The sequence below is a fragment of the Triticum urartu genome, chromosome 6A, assembly GCF_056163025.1.
Source record: "Triticum urartu cultivar PI428250 chromosome 6A, HENAU_Tu73, whole genome shotgun sequence".
NCBI classification, from domain to species: Eukaryota; Viridiplantae; Streptophyta; class Magnoliopsida; order Poales; family Poaceae; genus Triticum; species Triticum urartu.
This window is the reverse complement of record NC_141878.1, coordinates 123,871,859-123,893,346: the sequence shown is the minus strand read 5'-3', so window position 1 is coordinate 123,893,346 and position 21,488 is coordinate 123,871,859. Positions and strand designations below refer to the sequence as shown.

Below are 21,488 nucleotides of genomic sequence, written 5' to 3'. Positions count from 1 at the left end.
GAATAAAGCTCCTTGAATAGTAAAAGGCCAAAGAATCCAACTTTATTTTGGTTCAGCAGATAGTACTACTAGTATTTATGCTATAATTCAGTAACTTGAGGTTCAGTGCCCTACTGACTTAGGACAGCATCTTTGCTATGTTTATCTAGTCTCTGTGATCCAAATCTAACTGCATCAGCTATTATATTATGTTCAGGCCAACCTTGTTCTTGGAGAGATCCAAAGGATCAGGTCCATGGAGGACGAGACTGGGCAAGAGTACCAGAATGGTAGCTGCGGTGGGTTTGGCAAGGTCAACTTCTCCGAGCTGTTGAGATCTACTTCCTCTGTAAACAAATGTATTTAAACTGCCAGAATGTCTTACATTTGTTACAGTGAGTGTATGCTATGCTAAGAAAGCATTCACACATGAACATAATATGGGACACAGAATTATAATTGTTGTATTTGGTGAAGCTAAAGATAGATGTATCCTATGTATGATGAGTGTAATAGATTGTTGTACAATCTTGCCTGCAAATATAGAATCGTACTGGGCATCTGTCCTCGGGGTGCTTGCAATCTTCTGATGCCATTTTTCTTTAGGAAAAGCCAGTAGTTCTCTACTCTCCGGGGTAAAACTGTGAGCAGAAGTACACCAAATTACATTCAGCAACCTGAAAGAAGCAGAGAAAAAACATAACAAGGTCATCTAAACAAAATGGACCAGTGAAATCTCTGATCTATTTTAACATCTCCTTGTTACAGGAATCAACTGCTTAATTGCTCATCATGTCCCTGTTACTGTAGGAGACATCAATCATGTGAATGTTCAATTGCAATGCACAAAGTCATCGATCAATCATATGCCATGTTATAAAAGATGCTTTATACAAAGTAACATGTATCTCTCTATGAACCCGTTAACTGATTTTTTTCAGAAAATAAGGAGATGTGTTTCAATGGCATCCTACATCAGAATAATATGAAGGCATGAATTATACATGTACCATGAATTTGAGCCCTCTGTTGTGTATGCTTGAAGACATTGTACAACATGAGAGACGGAAATATATGGAAGCGAAACTCATTGTCAGGAGCAAAACAGCCTAGACCATGGCAGCCCTGCAACGTGTCAAACAGCGACGCAGTCTGTGATGCTTCAGAGACATCACGGTCCCTCCACTTCTGCAGCTTCTTCTCAGCATCTGGCGTAACCTGGTGCTGCAGCACCAAAGCAGCAAGCGGTCCGATCAAATTGAACATCGTCGCCAAGGAGATCACATCCCTCATTGTCACAAACATGTAAGCCCTGGGTGTTGTCTCACTGTCAAATCCAACCAGCCCGCATATCAACCCGAACGTCGGTGCATGGTGAAACGACACGTTCGTGGAACAGAGAAATGTCCTTCGGAGATCCTGCAGCGACTGGATCTCAGTGAAGACGGACGCAGCCACCCTCAACAGAGCCGAGCCTTGCGACGTGAACGCCTTCCTGCCTACCTCGTTTGTCAACGTAGCATCCAGCAGCTGATCTAGCCTGATCCACGCCGCGGCATCAGGAGATCTACTGGCGCAGTACACAAATAGAAGCAGCAGGCTTACAATGTTCTCCAAGACCTGGATTATAAATTCAAGCTGCTTCTTTGCTCTACTCCCCGTGATTCCAAATCTAACTGCATCAACTATTATGTTCAGGCCAACGTTGTTCCTGGAGATGATCCAAAGGATCGGGTGCATGGAGAAGGACGAGAGAGGGGAAGAGTACCAGAAGGGTGGCTGTGGACGGCTCGGCAAAGGCAACTTCTCTGAGCTGTTCAAATCCATAGAGGATTACGAGAAGTCCCTTGAAGCCAAGCAATCTGCTGCAGTTCAGGGATCATAGGATAGAAGCTGGAGCTGGAGAACTAATCCAGTACTGTGTATCATGGTCTCATGGAACAAAAGAAAACAGTGTTGCTTGTGATATGCGACGCGCAATTATATCAATGTTATAGTTGGTGAAGCTGAAGACATATGTATCCTATTTATCATGAGTGTAACAGATGGAAGAGGGGGCTCACACATCAACAAAATGTACTGTTGGCACTGTTCTACAATCTTGCTTGGAAGTAAAATAAGAAGAATTGGTTTTGAGTTCTAAACCACATGTTGCATGTGTATGGTGCGTAAAGGTATCAAACCTTGGTTTTGGCACACGAGCCATATGGCAGTGAATGCCATGAATCCAACTGAAACTTTTTTTGGTGCATTCGCATGATGCATCTTTATAAAGATCCTGAGTTCCTGACAACTTTTAAGGGGAATATAGATCCTGACAACTTCACAATTCGTTGCATGGTGCACAACATATTATCATAGACAGTTATCTAAATAAGTTTGGGTTCGATAGATAGTACTAGTATTTCATCGTTCAGTAGCTTGAGGTTCAGTGCCCACCTGACTTCAGGCAGCATCTTCGCTAACTTTATCTACTCTCTGTGATTCCAAATCTTTATCTACTATGTTCAGGCCAACCTGATTCTTGGAGATGATCAAAGGATCGGGTGCATGGAGAAGGGAGAGATTGGGCAAGAGTATCAGAATGGTGGCTGCGGCGGGTTTAGCAAGGGCATCTTCTCCGAGCGGTTCAGATCTATTGAGGAGCATGAAAAATCCCTTGAAGCCAAGCAATCCGTTGCTGCATCACAGGATAGAATCTGGAGCTCAAGCAACTTATCTAGTACTTTGTGTTGTGGAGCAAAAGAGAACAATGTTCTCTGTAATATGAGATGATCCAAAGGATCGGGTGCATGGAGAAGGACGAGAGGAAGGTACCAGAAGGGTGGCTGTGGCGGGTTCTGCAAAGGGAACTTCTCTGAGCTGTTCAAGTCCATTGAGGATTATGAGAAGTCCCTTGAAGCCAAGCAATCTGCTGCAGATCAGGGATCATAGGATAGAAGCTGGAGCTGGAGAAGCTGATCCAGTACTTTGTATCATGGTCTCATGGAGCAAAAGAAAACAATGTTGTTTGTGATATGCGACGGGCAATTATATCCGTGTTATAATTAGCGAAGCTGAAGACATGCGTATCCTATATATCATCAGTGTAACAGATGGAAGAAGGGCTCACACATGAACAAAATGTACTGTTGGCATTGCTGTACAATCTTGCTTGCAAGTAAAATAAGAGAAGAACTTATTTTGAGTTCTACATCACATGGTGCATCTGTATGGTGCATAAAGGTATCAAACCTTGGTTATACTGAATGCCGTGAATCCAACTGAAACTCTTTTTAGTGCATCCATGCATGATGCATCTTTATGAAAATCGTGAGCTTTAAAGGGGAATAAAGCTGCTTGCATAGGGCCACGTATCCAACTTCACAATTCGTGGCATGGTGTACTGTATTTTAGCATAGAGCCATACACAGTTATTTGAAAAAAATCGATTCAGAAGATAGTGCTAGTATTTATGCCATAATTCAGTAACTTGAGGTTCAGTGACCTACTGACTTCAGATTGCATCCTTGCTATCTTTTATCTACTCTATGTGATTCCAAATCTAACTGCATCAGCTACTCTATGGAGATGATCCAAAGGATCAGGTGCATGGGGAAGGACGGGACCGGGCAAGAGTACCAGAAGAGTGGCTGAGGCAGGATTGGCAAGGGCAACTTCTCTGAGCTGTTCAGATCTATTGAGTACCAGAAATCCCTTGAAGCCAAGCATTCTGCTGTTGCATTTAGGATAGAATCTGGAGCTGGAGCAACAGATCCAGTACTTTGTATCATGGAGCAAAAGAAAACAATGTTTGTAATATGCGATGCACAATTAGATCAATGTTATAACTGGTGAAGCTGAAGACAGATGTATCATATGTATCATGAGTGTAAGAGATGGTAGAGAGGGCTCACATGAACATAATGTACTATTGGCATTTTTGTACAATCTTGCTTGCAAGTAAAATAAAGAATTATACTGGGCATCTTTCCTCAGGATGCTTGTAATCTTCTGATGCCATTGTTGTTTAGTAAAGCCAGGGGTCCTGTACTTCTCTGAGGTAAAACCATGAGCAGAACTACACCAAATTGCATTCAGCAACCTGAAAGAAGCAGAGGAATATCAGAATAAGGTTATCCAGACATATAACTGGGTGTATCGTGCATCATGCTGTCCACAAAATGGACCTGGGAAATGTCTGATCTATTTAAACATCTCCTTGTTACAGGATAATTGAATAAACTGCTCAATTGCTTATCATGTCCTTGTTAGGAGAACACTCAAGTGAATGTTCAATTGCAGTGCACAAAACCATCGATCAACCATATGCCATGTTACAAAAGATGCTTTATACAGAGTAACATACATCTCTCTATGAACCAGTTAACTTATTTTCCCAGGAGATAAGGAGATATGTTTCAATACATCAGAATAATACAAAAGCACACATGGTACAGGTATCATGAAGTTGAGCCCTCTGTTGTGTATGCTTGGAGACATTGTACAACAAAAGAGATGGGAAGATATGGAAGTGAACCTCACTATTAGGAGCAAAACAGCCTAGAGAACATGTAAGCATGGCAGCCTTGCAATGCGTCAAGCAGCGGCGCAGTCTGTGATGCTTCAGAGACATCACGGTCCCTCCACTTTTGCAGCATCTTCTCGGCATCTGGCGCAACCTGGTGCTGCAGAACCGAAGCAGCTAGCGGTCCGATCAAATTGAGCCTCGTCGCGGCAGAGATCACATCCCTCATTGCCACAAACATGTAAGCGCGTTGTGTTGTCTCGCTATCAAATCCAACCAGCCCACATATCAACCCGAATATCGGGGCATGGTGAAAGGACACGCTCGTGGAACCGAGAAATGTCCGTCGGAGATCCTGCAGCGACTGGATCTCAGTGAAGACAGACGCGGCCACCCTCAACAGAGCCGAGCCTTGGGATGTGGATGCCTTCCTGCCGACCTCGTTCGTCAATGTAGCGTCCAGCAGCTGATCTAGCTTGACCCATGCCGCGGCGTCAGGAGACCTACTGGCGCAGTACACAAATGGAAGCAGCAGGCTTCCAATGTTGTCCACGACCTGGATGAGGAACAGCCTCAGGTCTTCCTGGTTGTTCACTATGCGCGATTGCATAGCTGCTTCCAGGCCGTAGGAGTGTGCGAAACCGCCTGTGGGGAGAATGGAATCCAGTAGCTGCCACTGGCTCCAGAACAGTTGCTGATTCATACTAGACGCCATGGCAGGCACTTGACTGATCGCAGAATCTTCTGTGTCGTCCAATCTCATTTTCTTCAAAGCCGAGTGATCCCGCTCCATATGTATCAAGATGAGCCGATGGGCCAATCTTCAGTACTGAGAAATGAGAAGAGCAAACTCCTGTAAACCATAGAGAACAGCATAAGATCCCCAAAACGCAGGAAATTTTACACGCAAAAATATCATCCCGAATTCCCGATCCTGATTCTTTCCATCTCACATGCGATGAATTCTTCAAACTAGTCGTTCAAAGGTCCAAACAAGATGAAGCTCCCGGACTGGCATTCTGCCGAACACGCCGAGGGCGTCGATCAGACGCTGGAACGCTGGGTGTTTCGCCTACAGAATTGAAGAGGGGAGCGGAATTAGGCGCATACCTTCCAGCGTCGACGCGCCGGGGAACGAACTCCGCGAGGTGGGTAGCTTTATGCTTGCGGCGATGAACTCCGCTCAGGCACTCGTCGAACACTCGGCGATCGCTTCGGCGGGGATGGATGAGGCAGTTTGAGAGAGAGGCCAGGGGTCAACGAGACAAGGAGGAACTCTCGTGGGCCTTCTGTTTCGCTTGTATTTGCGTCCATATCAAGATTTGGCCCACAGCTGCTAAACTTCTCCGGCCCACCCCCACTTCTACGGCGCTCGCTGCGTCGAGTTGTCGAGGCTTCGCACAGAGAGGCGAGCGACTAGCGATCAAGATGGGCCGGCCCAGTTAGGAGATAGCGCTGGCGCTACAGCTTCCGGTTTTGGGAACCTTCTGGAGGGTTCCTGAACGGTTTTGGGAACCTTCTAGAAGGTTCTTGAACCGGGTTTTCACTGGTTTTTTCTGTTTGCTTTTTCTTTGTTGTTTTTCCTGTTTTTTCTTTTTTCTTTCTTTGCTTTTCTGTTTCTTTATTTCATCTTTCAATTCCTTTTTCTTCTCTTTTTATTTTCTTTTTGTTCACGTTTCAAATTATGTTTGAGAGTTTCAAAACATCTTCCCATTACAAAATTGTTCTCCATTTCAAATTCGCGCTTCCAAATTTGTTCTCCATTTCAAAATTTGTTCTCAACATTCAAAAATTGTTCGCGCTTCCAAATTTGTTCTCCATTTCTAAATTTGTTCTCAACATTCAAAAAATGTTTGTGCTTTCAAAAACTGTTCGAGCTTCCAAATTTGTTCTCCATTTCAAAATTTGTTCTCAACATTAAAAAAAAATTCATGCTTTAAAAAATTGTTCGCATCGTTTCAGAAACTGTTCACCTTTTAATGTTTTATTCACAAAACAACAAATATTTTGTTTAAAAAAAGTTCCCATTTCCAAAATTTGTTCACAAATACAAAAACTGTTCACATGTTTAAATTTTGTTTGCAAATGCAAAAATGTATGTGAATTTCAAAAAAATGTTCCAAATGTTGTTCACAAATTCAAAGCTGTTCAGGAAGTTCGAAAATTTGTTCACAATTTGAAAAAAATGGTTTCAAAATTTGTTCACATATGAAAAAAAAATCTTCTCATGTTTATTTTTTGTTCAAAATTCAATAGTGTTTGCGAATTTAAAAAAAAAAAAATCTTTTTTCCAAATTTTGTTCACATATTGAAGGTTCATGTTTTTCAAAATTAGTTCACAAATGAAAATAATGCTAGAATTTTGTAAAAGTAATTTTAAATTTTCAAAATATATTCATTGTTTGAATTTCTTTTTTTTTCTATAAATGTTTTGTGTTTACAATAACTAGTTGATTATTTCAAAAAATGTTCTCGTATTTAATTTTTTTGTTCCATTTTTTAACTTTTTTGAGTTTCCCAAATAATGTTTTCCTTTCAAAAAGTATTTTCTTTTAAAAAAAATCTTGTTTGGCATTTTTGTAAAAATAAATAATCTGCCACGTATTGTAGTTCATATATACCGGGCTGCCATTTTACACACTAAATCTCAGTTATACAGTGGCTATGGACGCGCTTTCATGGCGGGAGGACTTGTGTTCTATCCCTCGCCCACAAGTTTTTATGGAATTTTGTGAATTTGTTTTATTTTTTGCTGCTTCTGTTTGGTTTTTTTTACGTTGGCGCTGCCACTCTTTCACAAATAGCTTGCCTCGCGGAGTGGCTAGCGCATAGCGTGCGCATGTAGAGATCACGGGTTCGATTCCAGAACTGGCTCCTTTTTTGGCATCTCTTTCATTCAGCAAAGGACAGCTAATAGGCCGGCCCACGTGAACCGCATCCTGTGCGAAACGGCGACTTCTTGCCGCAATAAGCGGCATATAGGAGGTCCCCGTTGATCGGGCCTTCTGCGAGCCCTACAACGGATGGACCGGCCGAGTAGCCACGACTCGCCTGCTGGCTACTTTTTTGTTTTGTTTCGTCTTCCATTTTTTATTCACTTTTTTGTTTTAATTTATTTTCTATTCACATTTCGAAATATTCTAAATACGTTTATTAAAAAATTAGATTAAGTTATAAAAAAAATATTAATCTTGCATTTTTAAAAAAATAAATGTGTATACAAATTTTTTTTTGATGCACACGAAAATGTATAAATGTGAAACAAAACAAATAGAACATGTTAATTATGTGTACGAAAAATCTTTATGCATTATAAAAATATGTTTGTGTAATTCAAATAAAATCGATTCATGTGTGTGGAAAATGTTAGTCATGTGTATGAAAATGTTTTTCATGCACACAAAAAATGTACAAGAGTGAAACAAAAAAATTGAACATGTTAATTATTTGTACGAAAAATGTCGTTCATGTGTGCGGAAACTGTTAGTCATGCGTATGAAAAATGTTTTTCATGCACACAAAAGATGTACAGAAGTGAAACAAAAATAAGTAGACACGTTAATCATTTGTACGAAAAATGTTATTCATGTGTGCGGAAAATGTTAATCATGTGTATGAAAAATGTTTTTCATGCACACAAAAAATGTAAAAAAAGTGAAACAAAAAACAGAACATGTTAATCATTTGTACGAAAAAACGTTAATCATGTGTGTGAAAAAAGTTCATACATTGTAGAAAATATTAATCATGTTCACAAGTTCCAAGAAAAGTTTATAAAATGTAAAAAAACGCATAGTTCAGAAAAAAAATGTACAAATGTGTTTGGAAAAGGTTGCCGTGTAATTGAAAAGGTGTTCAAGACATGTAATCTTTAAAAGAAAATTATTCATATATTTGTAAATGTTCAACGTGTATCAACAAAATCATCTGTGCTATACAAATGTACATTGTCCACCAAAAAAGTAAATATGAGTTCAAAAAAATTGATTAAAAAACACACGAAAAACAAAAAAAGGAAACCAGTAAAAAGCAAAAACCAAAAACCAAAAAAAAATAAAGAAACCGATTCCTGGTAGAGATGAGTTGGAAAAAATAAAACAAAGAAACAAAAATAAAACATGCATCCATCAGTCACTTGAAGGTAAAAAGGTGGAATAATATATATTTGTGTCTATTGATCTTTTGCATGAGCAGAACTGAAAAGAAAGGGCAACAACAAAGAAGATAAATGGCACCATGGAGATGATGATGCTCTAGCCTATAGGATAAGGAAGAACAATTTTTCTTTGATGACGTGGGTAGGTTGCATGGTTTGGAAAACAGAGTGAAAGAGGCCCACTCTACTAGTCAGAAAAAGCTAAGTGTTTCCTTCCTTGATCTTCATGACTTGTTGGTGCTTCAGTAAGGCCTCAAAGAAACATGCTATGTTAGCAGTTATGAGTCCCTTGCCATGTTGTTGCGGACCTTGGGGATGTATAAATTAGAAGAACCTAAAACCTCTTCAAACGTGTAGTAGATAGTCAAATATATTTCACTGTAAATTATGAGATTGTACTATGCATAGTCAAGATGTCACTACCTGAGCCTCAAGACCCAAATTTCCACAAATGTGCATGATAGGATTACGAAATATAGAAGGGCTCGTTCTCATCTCAAAGAGCACATTGGTGAAATAGATGGGACTTGTATTAGGGCTTCTATTCCCGAAGGACCTTTGAAAGTGGGGTACATAGGAAGAATATGAGAAAAACACATAATGTGATGGTAGTATGAGACTTTAATATGCACTTCCCATACGTTTTAATTGGACAACCGGATTTTACGCATGATACAAGTGTGTTACTCCATACAATTGACAGGACAAGGCCACCTTCACCCATCCTCCAAAGGGTGAGCATTTCTTGTTATTGCAACTTATGTCATTTATCCTCCAAGTCACATGCATGTTTCTTGTTTTTTTAGGAAATTATTGCCTTGTAGATGTCAGCCATTCTAATAAAGATGGATATCTAGCTCCATACAAAGGGGAACGTTATCATGTCCCTGACTTTTGGAGAGGTGCACCTTCAAGTACCCCTAAGGAGAGGTTCAACAAGATCCACTCCTCCAAGCACAATTGCATAAAGAGAATGTTTGGTGTTTTGAAGATGAAATGGTGAATTCTGCTCAAGATGCCAAACTACTGGATTGAAACACAGAAAATGATTATTTCAACTACTATAACATTGCACACCTATATTCTCGTCCATGGCAAAGATGATTGCCACTTTATTTGGTGTAAGAAGTATCTGGATTATGTTCCAACAATCCAAGTACATTGGATGCTTCAACTTCTACGTGAAGTGGTCTCGACATAGCAAGATTTCGTATATGAATTCAATGGTATAATGTTATCACATATGATCCACATTTAGTTGGTCTAATTTATGGTCAAAGCTGGATTTGGGAATGCAGACGCGCATTATTCATTGAAATGGAGAGAGTGTCCGAATACTTGGAACACATGATGTTGTAAAAAAACTATCTTAAAACCTCCGACCACTCTTCGTTCTGAATTTCTCCCCTTTAGTTGGATGGTCTCACTCTTATGCCTTTTCCTACCAGGATTTAAGAATTGGCTCAAGCCACCTATCTTACTACTAATAATAAAGGGGTAGGTTTGAGTCTTCAAATTTAAGTCTGTCTTTTTATTCAATGGATAGAAAGCTCGTACACATTTCTGCATAGCAAAAATCACAGAAAAATGCTCCTCTGTTTAAAACTAAAAGCCTCTCTCTTCAAGCCATATCATTTCTCCTACTATAGCCTATCACTGAACCTACATAGAAAGGGCGTTGTTGTGTGTCAGTCGTAGCGAGCACTCAACACGCATTGCTCACGTCCCGCATCCCTCACACTTATATGGACCTGGCCGAGCAAGCACTAGCGAGCAAGCGCACTTGGCAAATCCTAATGGACGCTCATTGCGTCAAAAATGTTAGAGTTTCGCACAAGAGAACAATGAGCGAGAGCAAACTGGGCCGACACATTTTAGCGCTACACATAAAGGTGTGGTTCTGATTTTGGAACCTTCTAGAAGCTTTCAGTATGGTTTTTACCAGTTTTGGGAACTTTCTAGAAGGTTCCTGACAGGTTGTTTTTTCCTTATTTCATCTTTTCTTTACTATTTTTTTTCCTTTCTCTCTCTTTTCTTTTTTGTTAAATTTAGAAAATTCAAAGGATTGGTTACGTATTTCAAAAAAACTTTAGAATTTAAAAAATTATCCATGATTTCAACAAATAATTTAAAAAATTCAGAAAAAGTTAATGTTTTCAAAACTTAAAAAATGTTCATAAATAAAAAAAACAAGTTTACGAAAAATGGTCTTGCTTTCAAAAAATAGGTTTATTTTATAAAAATGTTAAAATTTTGGAAAAGTGTTCGCGCTTCTGGAAAGATCACTTTTTCCAAAAAATATTCACGTTTACAAAAACTATTTGAAATTAAAAAAATATCCACATTTTAAAAATTATGTAGAAAACCATGTGCTTGGGTGTTCCTGGTTGCCACAGTGGTCTGCACTACAGTGTCAACGCGAGTCGTATGCGCAAAGGGCCGGCGGCACGATCTAGCCTGGCCTTATGCTTGCATCGTTGTTGGTCTGTGCAATTTGAAAACATGAATGTTTTTTTTTTCCAATTTTTAAATTATTTGTTTAAATCATGGATAATTTTTGGCGAGGCCAGGCCAGATCTTTTATGTTTTCAAACAATTTAAAAAATTCAAAAAACGTTCATGTTTTCAAAATTCCAATAGATATTCACATATATTTTGGTCTGTGTAATTTAACTATTGATATATTCAAGAATATGACAAAATGTATTTTAAAAATATTCATGAACTTGAAAAATGTTCACAATTATAAAAAATTTCATGCATTTAAAAATATTTGGGAATTAGGGGAAAAGCATGGACTTGAATTTAAAAACTCTTCATGAATTTGAAAATATATTTGCTAAACTCGAAAAAAATCCATCAAATAGAAAAAATGTTTACAAATTAAAAAAAATCATGTTTTTAACAATTGTTCTTGATTACTGAAATGTTCATGAATTTCATAATGTTTACAAATTCATAACATGTTTGTGAATTCAATAGATAATTCAGGATTTTGAAATTGATCATGAATTCAGAAATTGTTAAAATATTCCTAGATTTTAAAATGTTAACAAAATTTTAAAATCACAAGTTTAGGTAATGTTCATGAATTTAAAGAAAACATGAATGAAAAATAGAATAGAGAAAAAATCGTAACGGCCGGTGAAAAGCCTTCCCAAAACCACATAAAAATTTGCAAAAGCTTCTAGAAAGCGGCCCGAAAGACCTTGAACAAGACGGCCTCTATTTATGGTTCGGTGCAAGAGATAACTCCAATTGTCAATTCATGTATTTTTAGCAAAGTAGGCCAGGCTTTATTAATGTATGTGAATGTTTACCGGAATTAGAAGAATATCATGGCGATCACCCAACCAAATGTGTCTACTCTGAGGGGGAGTGACACCTAGCCTAGCCAAATTATGAGCTCGTACTTCATGAGAAAAGATACAAGAACTAAAGTCCGATTCTATCTATTTTAATTCTCCAATTATAGTCTGGCGCAAGAGGTAACTCGAGTTGTCGATTCATGTGCGCATGTGCTCACGCTGCTAATGGACCAGGCCTGTCGTCGAAACCTGTAAGCGATTTCTACAAAAATGGTTGTAACGGGCAATATATAGCATATTTGGAATAGAAATTCCTCTGAGTTGGAGCGATTTTGCTACTGGACCCTCACTACGTCCAATTGCTTGGGGCTTCGCACAGGATCGCATACAAGCGTGAGAGAGAGCTGGCCCATTTGAGTGTATTAAACAGTGAAAGCCTACCGGGGTTGTCCAAACCTTCTAGAAAGTCCCTGAATCGGCTTTTTTTTTTCTTTTACATGTATCTTTACCAGTTTTATGTTTTCTTTTTTCTTTTACATTTTTTATTATTCTAATTCCCCTTTTTCAAGTTAGTTTTATTTTTAAAAAAATGTTCACATCTTTATCTTTACCTAACATTAAAGGGAGGAGGCTTTCATAATTCTTCATAAGTCATCCTTTTATATCCGTTGATTTTATTTAGATTGACGGCTGAGATTTAATAAATAAATAATAGATCTAAAGGAGAGAGATCTAAGAGTTTGAGAGACTTACATGAGAGAGAGGGATCCGTGAGAGATTGAGAAAATATACGTGAGAGAGATTGAGGCGTGAGAGAGATTGAATTGAACCAAGAAAAATACGGAGATGTGCATGAGATTGTCTGGGCAGCCCTGGCGTGGCCGTGTAACAGCCATGGCCTCGGTTGAGACAGCGCGACAGGAGGTTCCGCGGTGACGGTGCTTTGGGCACCAGCGAACGGAGGCGGGCGAGGTAGAAGGTCTTCGAGGCGGCGTCTTCTACCAACGGCGCTGGGTAGCCTGCCACGGTGGTGGCATCTGCTGCCGGCGGCGCTGGGTAGCTTGCCACGACAGCAGCGTTTGCTGCCGACGGTGGCAAAACTGGTGCGTCCGCAGGTGGAAGGAGAGGAAGAAACAGAAGAAAGGGAGGTGGCCATGGCGGAGGATCTCGCCGGAGGGACGGCATCGGGCGGCGGTGGCCAAACCCCCCCTCTCTCTTGGTCTCTGGTGGCTGGGGGACGAGGGAGATCAGGATCAAGCGGGGCTCTCTGGTGTGGCTACGTCTTGGGCCAAAAATGCCAGCTGGCACTCTCTCTCTCTCTCTCTCTCGGTCTCTCTCTTCCTTGTGTTTTTCTCCTTTTCTATTTCTGAAAAAAGCCAAAGATTTAGAGAAGAAAAAAATGGGCTAGGAAAAGAGTTTGGGCATGGGGTTATTTTCCCTGGATTAAAAAAATGAGCTTGATCCATAAAATATAAATGGGCATGATTGAAATTTTAAATTCAAATGGGTTTGAACTAGGACTAGGTTTTAGAAGCATCCTAAAATAATGATCTTTTTGGTGAAACTTGGAAAAAAGATAGAAGAAATATCCGCAAAGTTTGAGAGACAAGGGTACGTGAGGAAAGAGAGAAGCCTAATAGATTGAGGCTAAAAAAGATGTGTGAGAGAGATATTTACATACGTGAGAAGTTGAGGCGTGAGTGATTTTAAACCCAATAAAGTATGGAGACCCGCATTCGTATCCTTGCAAATGGGACCATCATAACCAAGAAAAACAAAGCAAACACCCATGCTCAGTGTGCCTGCACAACCACCTGATCATATTGCAGGTCATGAGGGGTCAATGGGGTCGCCAACCCAGAACATACTGTTGGGTAACACAGTAATTTCAAAAATTTCCTACGCACACGCAAGATCATGGTGATGCACATCAACGAGAGGGGAGAGTGTCGTCCACGTACCCTCGTAGACCGTTAAGCCGAAGCGTTATGACAACGCGGTTGATGTAGTCGTACGTCTTCACGATCGACCGATCCTCAGTACCGAACGTACGGCACCTCCGCGTTCAGCACATGTTCAGCTCGATGATGTCCCGCGAACTCACGATCTAGTAGAGCTCGAAGGAGAGTTTCGTCAGCATGACGGCGTGGTGACGATGTTGATGAAGCTACCATCGCAGGGATTTGCCTAAGCACCGCTACAGTATGACCGAGGTGGATTATGGTGGAGGGGGGCACCGCACACGGCTGAGAGAGATCAATGATCAACTTGTGTGTTCTAGGGTGCCCCCTACCCCCGTATATAAAGGAGCAAGGGGGGAGGCCGGCCAGCCCTATAGGGCGCGCCAGGAGGAGGAGTCCTCCTCCTAGTAGGAGTAGGACTTCCCTCTTTCCTACTCCTACTAGGAGGGGGAAAGAAGGGGGAGAAGGAGAAGGAAAGCGGGGCACCCCCCTTTCTAGTCCAATTCGGACCAGAGGGGGAGGGGGGGCCGTGGCCTGCCCTGGCCGGCCCCTCTCTCTCCACTAGGGCCCAACAAGGCCCATTAATCTCCAGGGGGTTCCGGTAACCCCTCCGGCACTCCGGTAAAATCCCGATTTCACCCGGAACTCTTCCGATGTCCAAATGTAGGCTTCCAATATATCAATCTTTATGTCTCGACCATTTCGAGACTTCTCTTCATGTCCGTGATCATATCCGGGACTCCGAACTACCTTCGGTACATCAAAACATATAAACTCATAATACCGATCGTCACAGAACTTTAAGCGTGCGGACCCTACGGGTTCGAGAACTATGTAGACATGACCGAGACACGTCTCCGGTCAATAACCAATAGCGGAACCTAGATTCTCATATTGGTTCCTACATATTCTACGAAGATCTTTATCGGTCAAACCGCATAACAACATACATTGTTCCCTTTGTCATCGGTATGCTACTTGCCCGAGATTCGATCGTCGGTATCTCAATACCTAGCTCAATCTCGTTACCGGCAAGTCTCTTTACTCGTTCTGTAATGCATCATCCCGCAACTAGCTCATTAGTTGCATTGCTTGCAAGGCTTATAGTGATGTGCATTACTGAGAGGTCCCAGAGACACCTCTTCGACAATCGGAGTGACAAATCCTATTCTTGATCTATGCCAACTCAACAAGTACCATCGGAGACACTTGTAGAGCACCTTTATAATCACCCAATTATGTTGTGACGTTTGGTAGCACACAAAGTGTTCCTCCGGTAATCGGGAGTTGCATAATCTCATAGTCATAGGAACATGTATAAGTCATAAAGAAAGCAATAGCAGTAAACTAAAACGATCAAGTGCGAAGCTAACAAAATGGGTCAAGTCAATCACATCATTCTCTAATGATGTGATCCCGTTAATCAAATGACAACTCATGTCTATGGTTAGGAAACATAACCATCATTGATTCAACGAGCTAGTCAAGTAGAGGCATACTAGTGATAATCTGTTTGTCTATGTATTCACACATGTATTATGTTTCCGATTAATACAATTCTAGCATGAATAATAAACATTTATCATGATACGAGGAAATAAATAATAACTTTATTATTGCCTCTAGGGCATATTTCCTTCAGTCTCCCACTTGCACTAGAGTCAATAATCAACATTACACAGTAATGATTCTAACACCCATGGAGTCTTGGTGATGATCATGTTTTGCTCATGGAAGAGGCTTAATCAACGGGTCTGCAACATTCAGATCCGTATGTATTTTGCATATCTCCATGTCTCCCACCTGGACTTGATCCCGGATGGAATTGAAGCGTCTATTGATGTGCTTGGTTCTCTTGTGAAATCTGGATTCCTTTGCGAAGGCAACTGCACCAGTATTGTCACAAAAGATTTTCATTGGACCCGATGCACTAGGTATGACACCTAGATCGGATATGAACTCCTTCATCCAAACTCCTTCATTTGCTGCTTCCGAAGCAGCTATGTACTCCGCTTCACACGTAGATCCCGCCACGACGCTTTGTTTAGAAATGCTCCAACTAACAGCTCCACCGTTCAATATAAATACACATTCGGTTTGCGATTTAGAATCGTTTGGATCAGTGTCAAAGCTTGCATCGACCTAACCATTTACAACGAGCTCTTTGTCACCTCCATAAACGAGAAACATATCCTTAGTCCTTTTCGGGTATTTCAGGATGTTCTTGACCGCTGTCCAGTGATCCACTCCTGGATTACTTCGGTACCTCCCTGCTAAACTAATAGGAAGGCACACATCAGGTCTGGTATACAGCATTGCATACATGATAGAGCCTATGGCTGAAGCATAGGGACCACTTTTCATTTTATCTCTATCTTCTGTAGTGGTCGGGCATTGAGTCTTACTCAACTTCACACCTGTAACACAGGCAAGAACCCTTTCTTTGCTTGACCCATTTTGAACTTTTTCAAAACTTTATCAAGGTATGTGCTTTGTGAAAGTCCAATTAAGCGTCTTGATCTATCTCTATAGATCTTGATGCCCAATATATAAGCAGCTTCGTCGAGGTCTTTCATTGAAAAACTTTTATTCAAGTATCCTTTTATGCTATCTAGAAATTCTATGTCATTTCCAATCAGCAATATGTCATCCACATATAATATTAGAAATGCTACAGAGCTCCCACTCACTTTCTTGTAAATACAGGCTTCTCCAAAAGTCTGTATAAAACCATATGCTTTGATCACACTATCAAAATGTTTATTCCAACTCTGAGAGGCTTGCACCAGTCCATAAATGGATCGCTGGAGCTTGCACACTTTGTTAGCTTCCTTTGGATCGACAAAACCTTATGGTTGCATCATATACAACTCTTTTTCCAGAAATCCATTCAGGAATACAGTTTTGACATCCATTTTCCAAATTTCATAATCATAAAATGCGGCAATTGCTAACATGATTCAAACAGACTTAAGCATCGCTATGGGTGAGAAAGTCTCATCGTAGTCAACTCCTTGAACTTGTCGAAAACCTTTCGCAACAAGTCAAGCTTTGTAGACAGTAACATTACCGTCAGTGTCAGTCTTCTTCTTAAAGATCCATTTATTCTCGATGGCTTGCCGATCATCGGGCAAGTCAACCAAAGTCCATACTTTGTTCTCATACACGGATCCCATCTCAGATTTCATGGCCTCAAGCCATTTTGCGAAATCTGGGCTCACCATTGCTTCTTCATAGTTTGTAGGTTCATCATGGTCAAGTAACATGACTTCCAGAACAGGATTACCGTACCACTCTGGTGCGGATCTTACTCTGGTTGTGTTGGGAATATAACTTTCAGGTATGACCCGCCTAGGAGGGGCCAGGTCAACCCTAATGGCGGGTTGTTAAGAGAAGCCCAGTAATATTCAAGGTGATAGTTTATTAAGAATTGTAGAAGGCCTAAGCCCAGAGGCGGCTTAAGGCCCAATATTGTAAACCACCATATGTAACGAAAGACTTGTAAAGAAAGGCATATACAAGAAGTCACCGAGCCAGACACGTTTTATGAGCCGGCCGGGACTCTGTAGGCCGCCAGGCGTCAACCCGTGTATATAAGGGGACGACCCGGCGGCGGCTTAGGGACAAGAATCAACAGATCGATAGCCAAGCTAGCGGATTCACTCCTTGGTCATCGAAACCTAGCAATACAACATCAACTGGACTAGGCCTTACCTTCACCGTAAGGGGCCGAACCAGTATAAACCTCTCATGTCCTTTGTCCCGATTAACCCCTTTAAGCTTCCTAGTTGCGATGGCCCTACGACTAAGTCCTTTCGCTAGGACATCTGCCATGACAATTCCATGACACTTGGCGCCCACCGTGGGGCCAGCGCACAGTGGATTTGAGTTCTTGAAGGGCAACTTCGAAGGGCTCAAGGGATACGTTGTGGGCCGGATGACCAAGAGTCGTCGCGACAAGCTGTACATCAACGACGAAGGCTGGGGCCCCGACGCCGGCTCAATTGAGTACGGATACCGGGTCCCCTTCGGCGGAATCCACGTCTTCATTGGTCGGATCGGCGAGTCGGGCCCTGAGCCAGACATCTGCACCGACCTCTCCGAGACGGCTCAGTGCGCTAGATCTGCCCGGGCTCAACCCACCATGAGGCGTGCCTTCGTGGGTTGCATCCATGGAGGGGAATTTTCTGAAGGATCGGTGGACGATGGTGAGACGGCCGTTTGTTCTGACGGTGAGTCGTCAACAGGAGAAATAGATTCTTTGTATCAGTTACAAGACGGCGGGCTTGGGGGCTGTTCCGATGGCAGCAGTATTCCAGACCCCACTGAGCTGCCGAATCGAGCCGGAGTCTTCATTGCTGGCACTCAACCTGGTCAGAATTCTGCGGCTGCGGCAACCATAACCACGGGGTCAGCAGCGGCCGGGTCAGGAGACCCCGTGCGCCCGCCAGCTCAGGTATTAATGGACCTCATGGATAGGATGACGACCCTATTGACTGCTGTGGTTGAGCCGGCGGATAAGGCTCAGCATGACGCAGAAGTAGCACGGCTACGTGGAGAGGTAGCACAGGCCAAGGAAAATTTAGCAGCGGAAGATGTCAGGATGGCCGCAGAACGGGCGGCTCTGGATGCACGTGCTCAGCAGCTTCAAGCGGAGACTTTCCGTCTCTCGGTGGATCTGAACGCGTCGAACGAGGTCATGAGGAGAAGACACCAGAAAACTCAGTCACGTCTGCCTGTGACTTACGATCCTAGGAACCTTTTACACACACCCGGGGCCGGTCCCAGCAACCTGCCGAAGGCAAACCAGATCACAACACCCGAGACGGGGGCGCCGGTTCAGCCGAGGGCCATGGAACCACCCTGTGTGAATACTGCTCCGCCTCATTACACGCCAGTACCACCGGGTCACTTCTCTAACCCTTTGGAGAATTTAATTGCTGTGTCGGCTCGTCTGGCGGCTCTCCCAATGGAAGGCGACTCTCCAAGGACGATCGAAACATGAAGGGTCAGAGAACTTCTTCAGACAGCCCTGGCACATCAGGATGCGTACTCTTATAGTCGAGACAGAATCCATTCAACCCCTCGCCCAAGCCAGAGCCGGAGCCCGAGCTATAGCAGGCATATGGACTCAACGGCTATGTCAAGCAATGCCCAACGCCGTAACCAACCGTGCAGGCATGACCCGGCGCAGGATGGAGCCTTTAACTTGGTGGATCAGGAGAGGATCCGTCAGGAGGCTGAGCGGGCGGTTCAACTCGCAGCTGAGCAGGCGGCTCATCAGGCTTTTTCGGTTTATCCAGCAACCTCTGTTGAGGCAGGAGTGGCCACGAGAACAGGAAGTGTCCCTTGCCTGGTGCCGGCTCTATGTAATGAGCGCTTGCCAAAAGATTTTAAGGGGCCTCGTAAAGTGCCTAATTACACGGCCGACTTGCAGCCTGGGGCATGGATTGAAAGTTATGAGATGGCGATGGAACTGTTGGAGGTCAGCGATGCAGCAATGGCTAAATATTTCACTATGATGTTGGATGGAACAACCCGCACTTGGTTGAAAGGGTTGCCACCCAACTCCATTGGCTCATGGGCGGAGTTAAAAGCCCGGTTCATTCAGAACTTCAAGGACACATGTGATACGTCTCCAACGTATCTATAATTTTTGATTGCTCCATGCTATATTATCTACTGTTTTGGACATTATTGTAATTTACTATTCACTTTTATATTATTTTTGGGACTAACCTATTAACCGGAGGCCCAGCCCAGAATTGCTGTTTTTTTGCCTATTTTAGGGTTTCGAAGAAAAGGAATATCAAACGGAGTCCAAACGGAATGAAACCTTCGGGAACGTGATTTTCTCAACGAACAAGACCCAGGAGACTTGGACCCTACGTCAAGAAACAAAGGAGGAGGCCACGAGGTAGGGGCGCGTGCCTACCCCCCCTCTAGGTGCGCCCTCCACCCTCGTGGGCCCCCTGTTGCTCCATCGACGTACTCCTTCTTCCTATATATACCTATGTACCTCCAAACGATCAGATACAGAGCCAAAACCCTATTTCCACCGCCGCAACTTTCTGTATCCACGAGATCCCATCTTGGGGCCTGTTCCGGAGCTCCGCCGGAGGTGGCATCGATCACGGAGGGCTTCTACATCATCACCATAGCCCCTCCTCCGAAGTGTGAGTAGTTCACCTCAGACCTACGGGTCCATAGTTATTAGCTTGATGGCTTCTTCTCTCTTTTTGGATCTCAATACAACGTTCTCCCCCTCTCTTATGGAGATCTATTCAATGTAATCTTCTTTTTGCGGTGTGTTTGTTGAGACCGATGAATTGTGGGTTTATGATCAAGTCTATCTATGAACAATATTTGAATCTTCTCTGAATTCTTTTATGTATGATTGGTTATATTTGCAAGTCTCTTCAAATTATCAGTTTGGTTTGGCCTACTAGATTGATCTTTCTTGCAATGGGAGAAGTGCTTAGCTTTGGGTTCAATCTTACAGTGTCCTTTCCCAGTGACAGTAGGGGCAGCAAGGCACGTATTGTATTGTTGCCATCAAGGATAACAAGATGGGGTTTTCATCATATTGCATGAGTCTATCCCTCTACATCATGTCATCTTGCTTAAGGCGTTACTCTGTTTCCATGAACTTATACTCTAGATGCATGCTGGATAGCGGTCGATGAGTGGAGTAATAGTAGTAGATGCAGGCAGGAGTCGGTCTACTTGTCTCGGACGTGATGCCTATATACATGATCATACCTAGATATTCTCATAACTATGCTCAATTCTGTACCCACCGTAGAATACCTATGCTCTTGAGAGAAGCCACTAGTGAAACCTATGCCCCCCGGGTCTATCTTCATCATATTAATCTCCTAATACTTAGTTATTTCCTTTGCTTTATACTTTGCTTTTATTTTACTTTGCATCTTTATCATAAAAATACCAAAAATATTATATTATCATATCTATCAGATCTCACTCTCGTAAGTGGCCGTGTAGGGATTGACAACCCCTTATCGTGTTGGTTGCGAGGATTTATTTGTTTTGTGCAGGTACGAGGGACTCGCGCGTAGCCTCCTACTGGATTGATACCTTGGTTCTCAAAAATTAAGGGAAATACTTACGCTACTTTGCTGCATCACCCCTTCCTCTTCGGGGAAAACCAACGCAGTGCTCAAGAGGTAGCAAGAAGGATTTCTGGCGCCGTTGCCGGGGAGTCTACGCAAAAGTCAATATACCAACTACCCATCACAATCCTTATCTCCCGCATTACATTATTTTCCATTTGCCTCTCGTTTTCCTCTCCCCCACTTCACCCTTGCCATTTTATTCGCCCTCTCTCTCTCTATGCTCCCTCTCCTTCTCTATTTGCTTCTTTTTGCCCGCTTGCTTTTTGTTTTCTTGTGTGTTAGTTTGCTTGCTTGTCACGATGGCTCAAGATAACACTAAATTGTGTGACTTTACCAATACCAACAACAATGATTTTATTAGCACTCCGATTGCTCCTCTTACCAATGCTGAATCTTGTGAAATTAATACCGCTTTGCTGAATCTTGTCATGAAAGATCCAT

General features: G+C 42.4%; 2 protein-coding genes across 6 annotated transcripts; both read right to left on the bottom strand.

Moving 5' to 3' along the window:
• Positions 1-196: 196 nt before the first annotated feature.
• On the bottom strand, positions 197-5,760 carry LOC125516177 (urease accessory protein F). 5 transcript variants are annotated; one of them, XR_007287260.2, is made up of 4 exons: positions 5,597-5,759; positions 4,499-5,339; positions 3,876-4,063; positions 197-656 (listed from the first exon to the last, which is right to left on the bottom strand). XR_007287260.2 is itself a non-coding variant. In XM_087526949.1 (3 exons), exon 2 carries the CDS (start codon positions 5,277-5,279, stop codon positions 4,506-4,508), a length of 774 nt encoding a protein of 257 aa, XP_087383075.1. In that variant the 5' UTR covers positions 5,280-5,339; positions 5,597-5,760; the 3' UTR covers positions 3,825-4,063; positions 4,504-4,505. The 5 variants fall into 5 exon arrangements, 4 of the variants coding, with proteins under 4 accessions (XP_087383075.1, XP_087383074.1, XP_087383078.1 ...); XM_087526949.1 differs by lacking the exon at positions 197-656 and having other exon boundaries at positions 3,825-4,063; positions 4,504-5,339; positions 5,597-5,760; XM_087526948.1 differs by lacking the exon at positions 197-656 and having other exon boundaries at positions 3,829-4,063.
• LOC147964404 (urease accessory protein F-like) lies at positions 650-3,627 on the bottom strand. The gene has a single exon (XM_087526947.1). It carries the CDS (start codon positions 1,804-1,806, stop codon positions 955-957), a length of 852 nt encoding a protein of 283 aa, XP_087383073.1. The 5' UTR covers positions 1,807-3,627; the 3' UTR covers positions 650-954.
• Positions 5,761-21,488: the final 15,728 nt, after the last annotated feature.

Bases quoted from the DNA above. Each gene is read 5' to 3' on its own strand.
- LOC147964404 (XM_087526947.1), bottom strand. From the start codon at position 1,806: ATGGATTTGAACAGCTCAGAGAAGTTGCCTTTGCCGAGCCGTCCACAG.
- LOC125516177 (XM_087526949.1), bottom strand. From the start codon at position 5,279: ATGGAGCGGGATCACTCGGCTTTGAAGAAAATGAGATTGGACGACACA.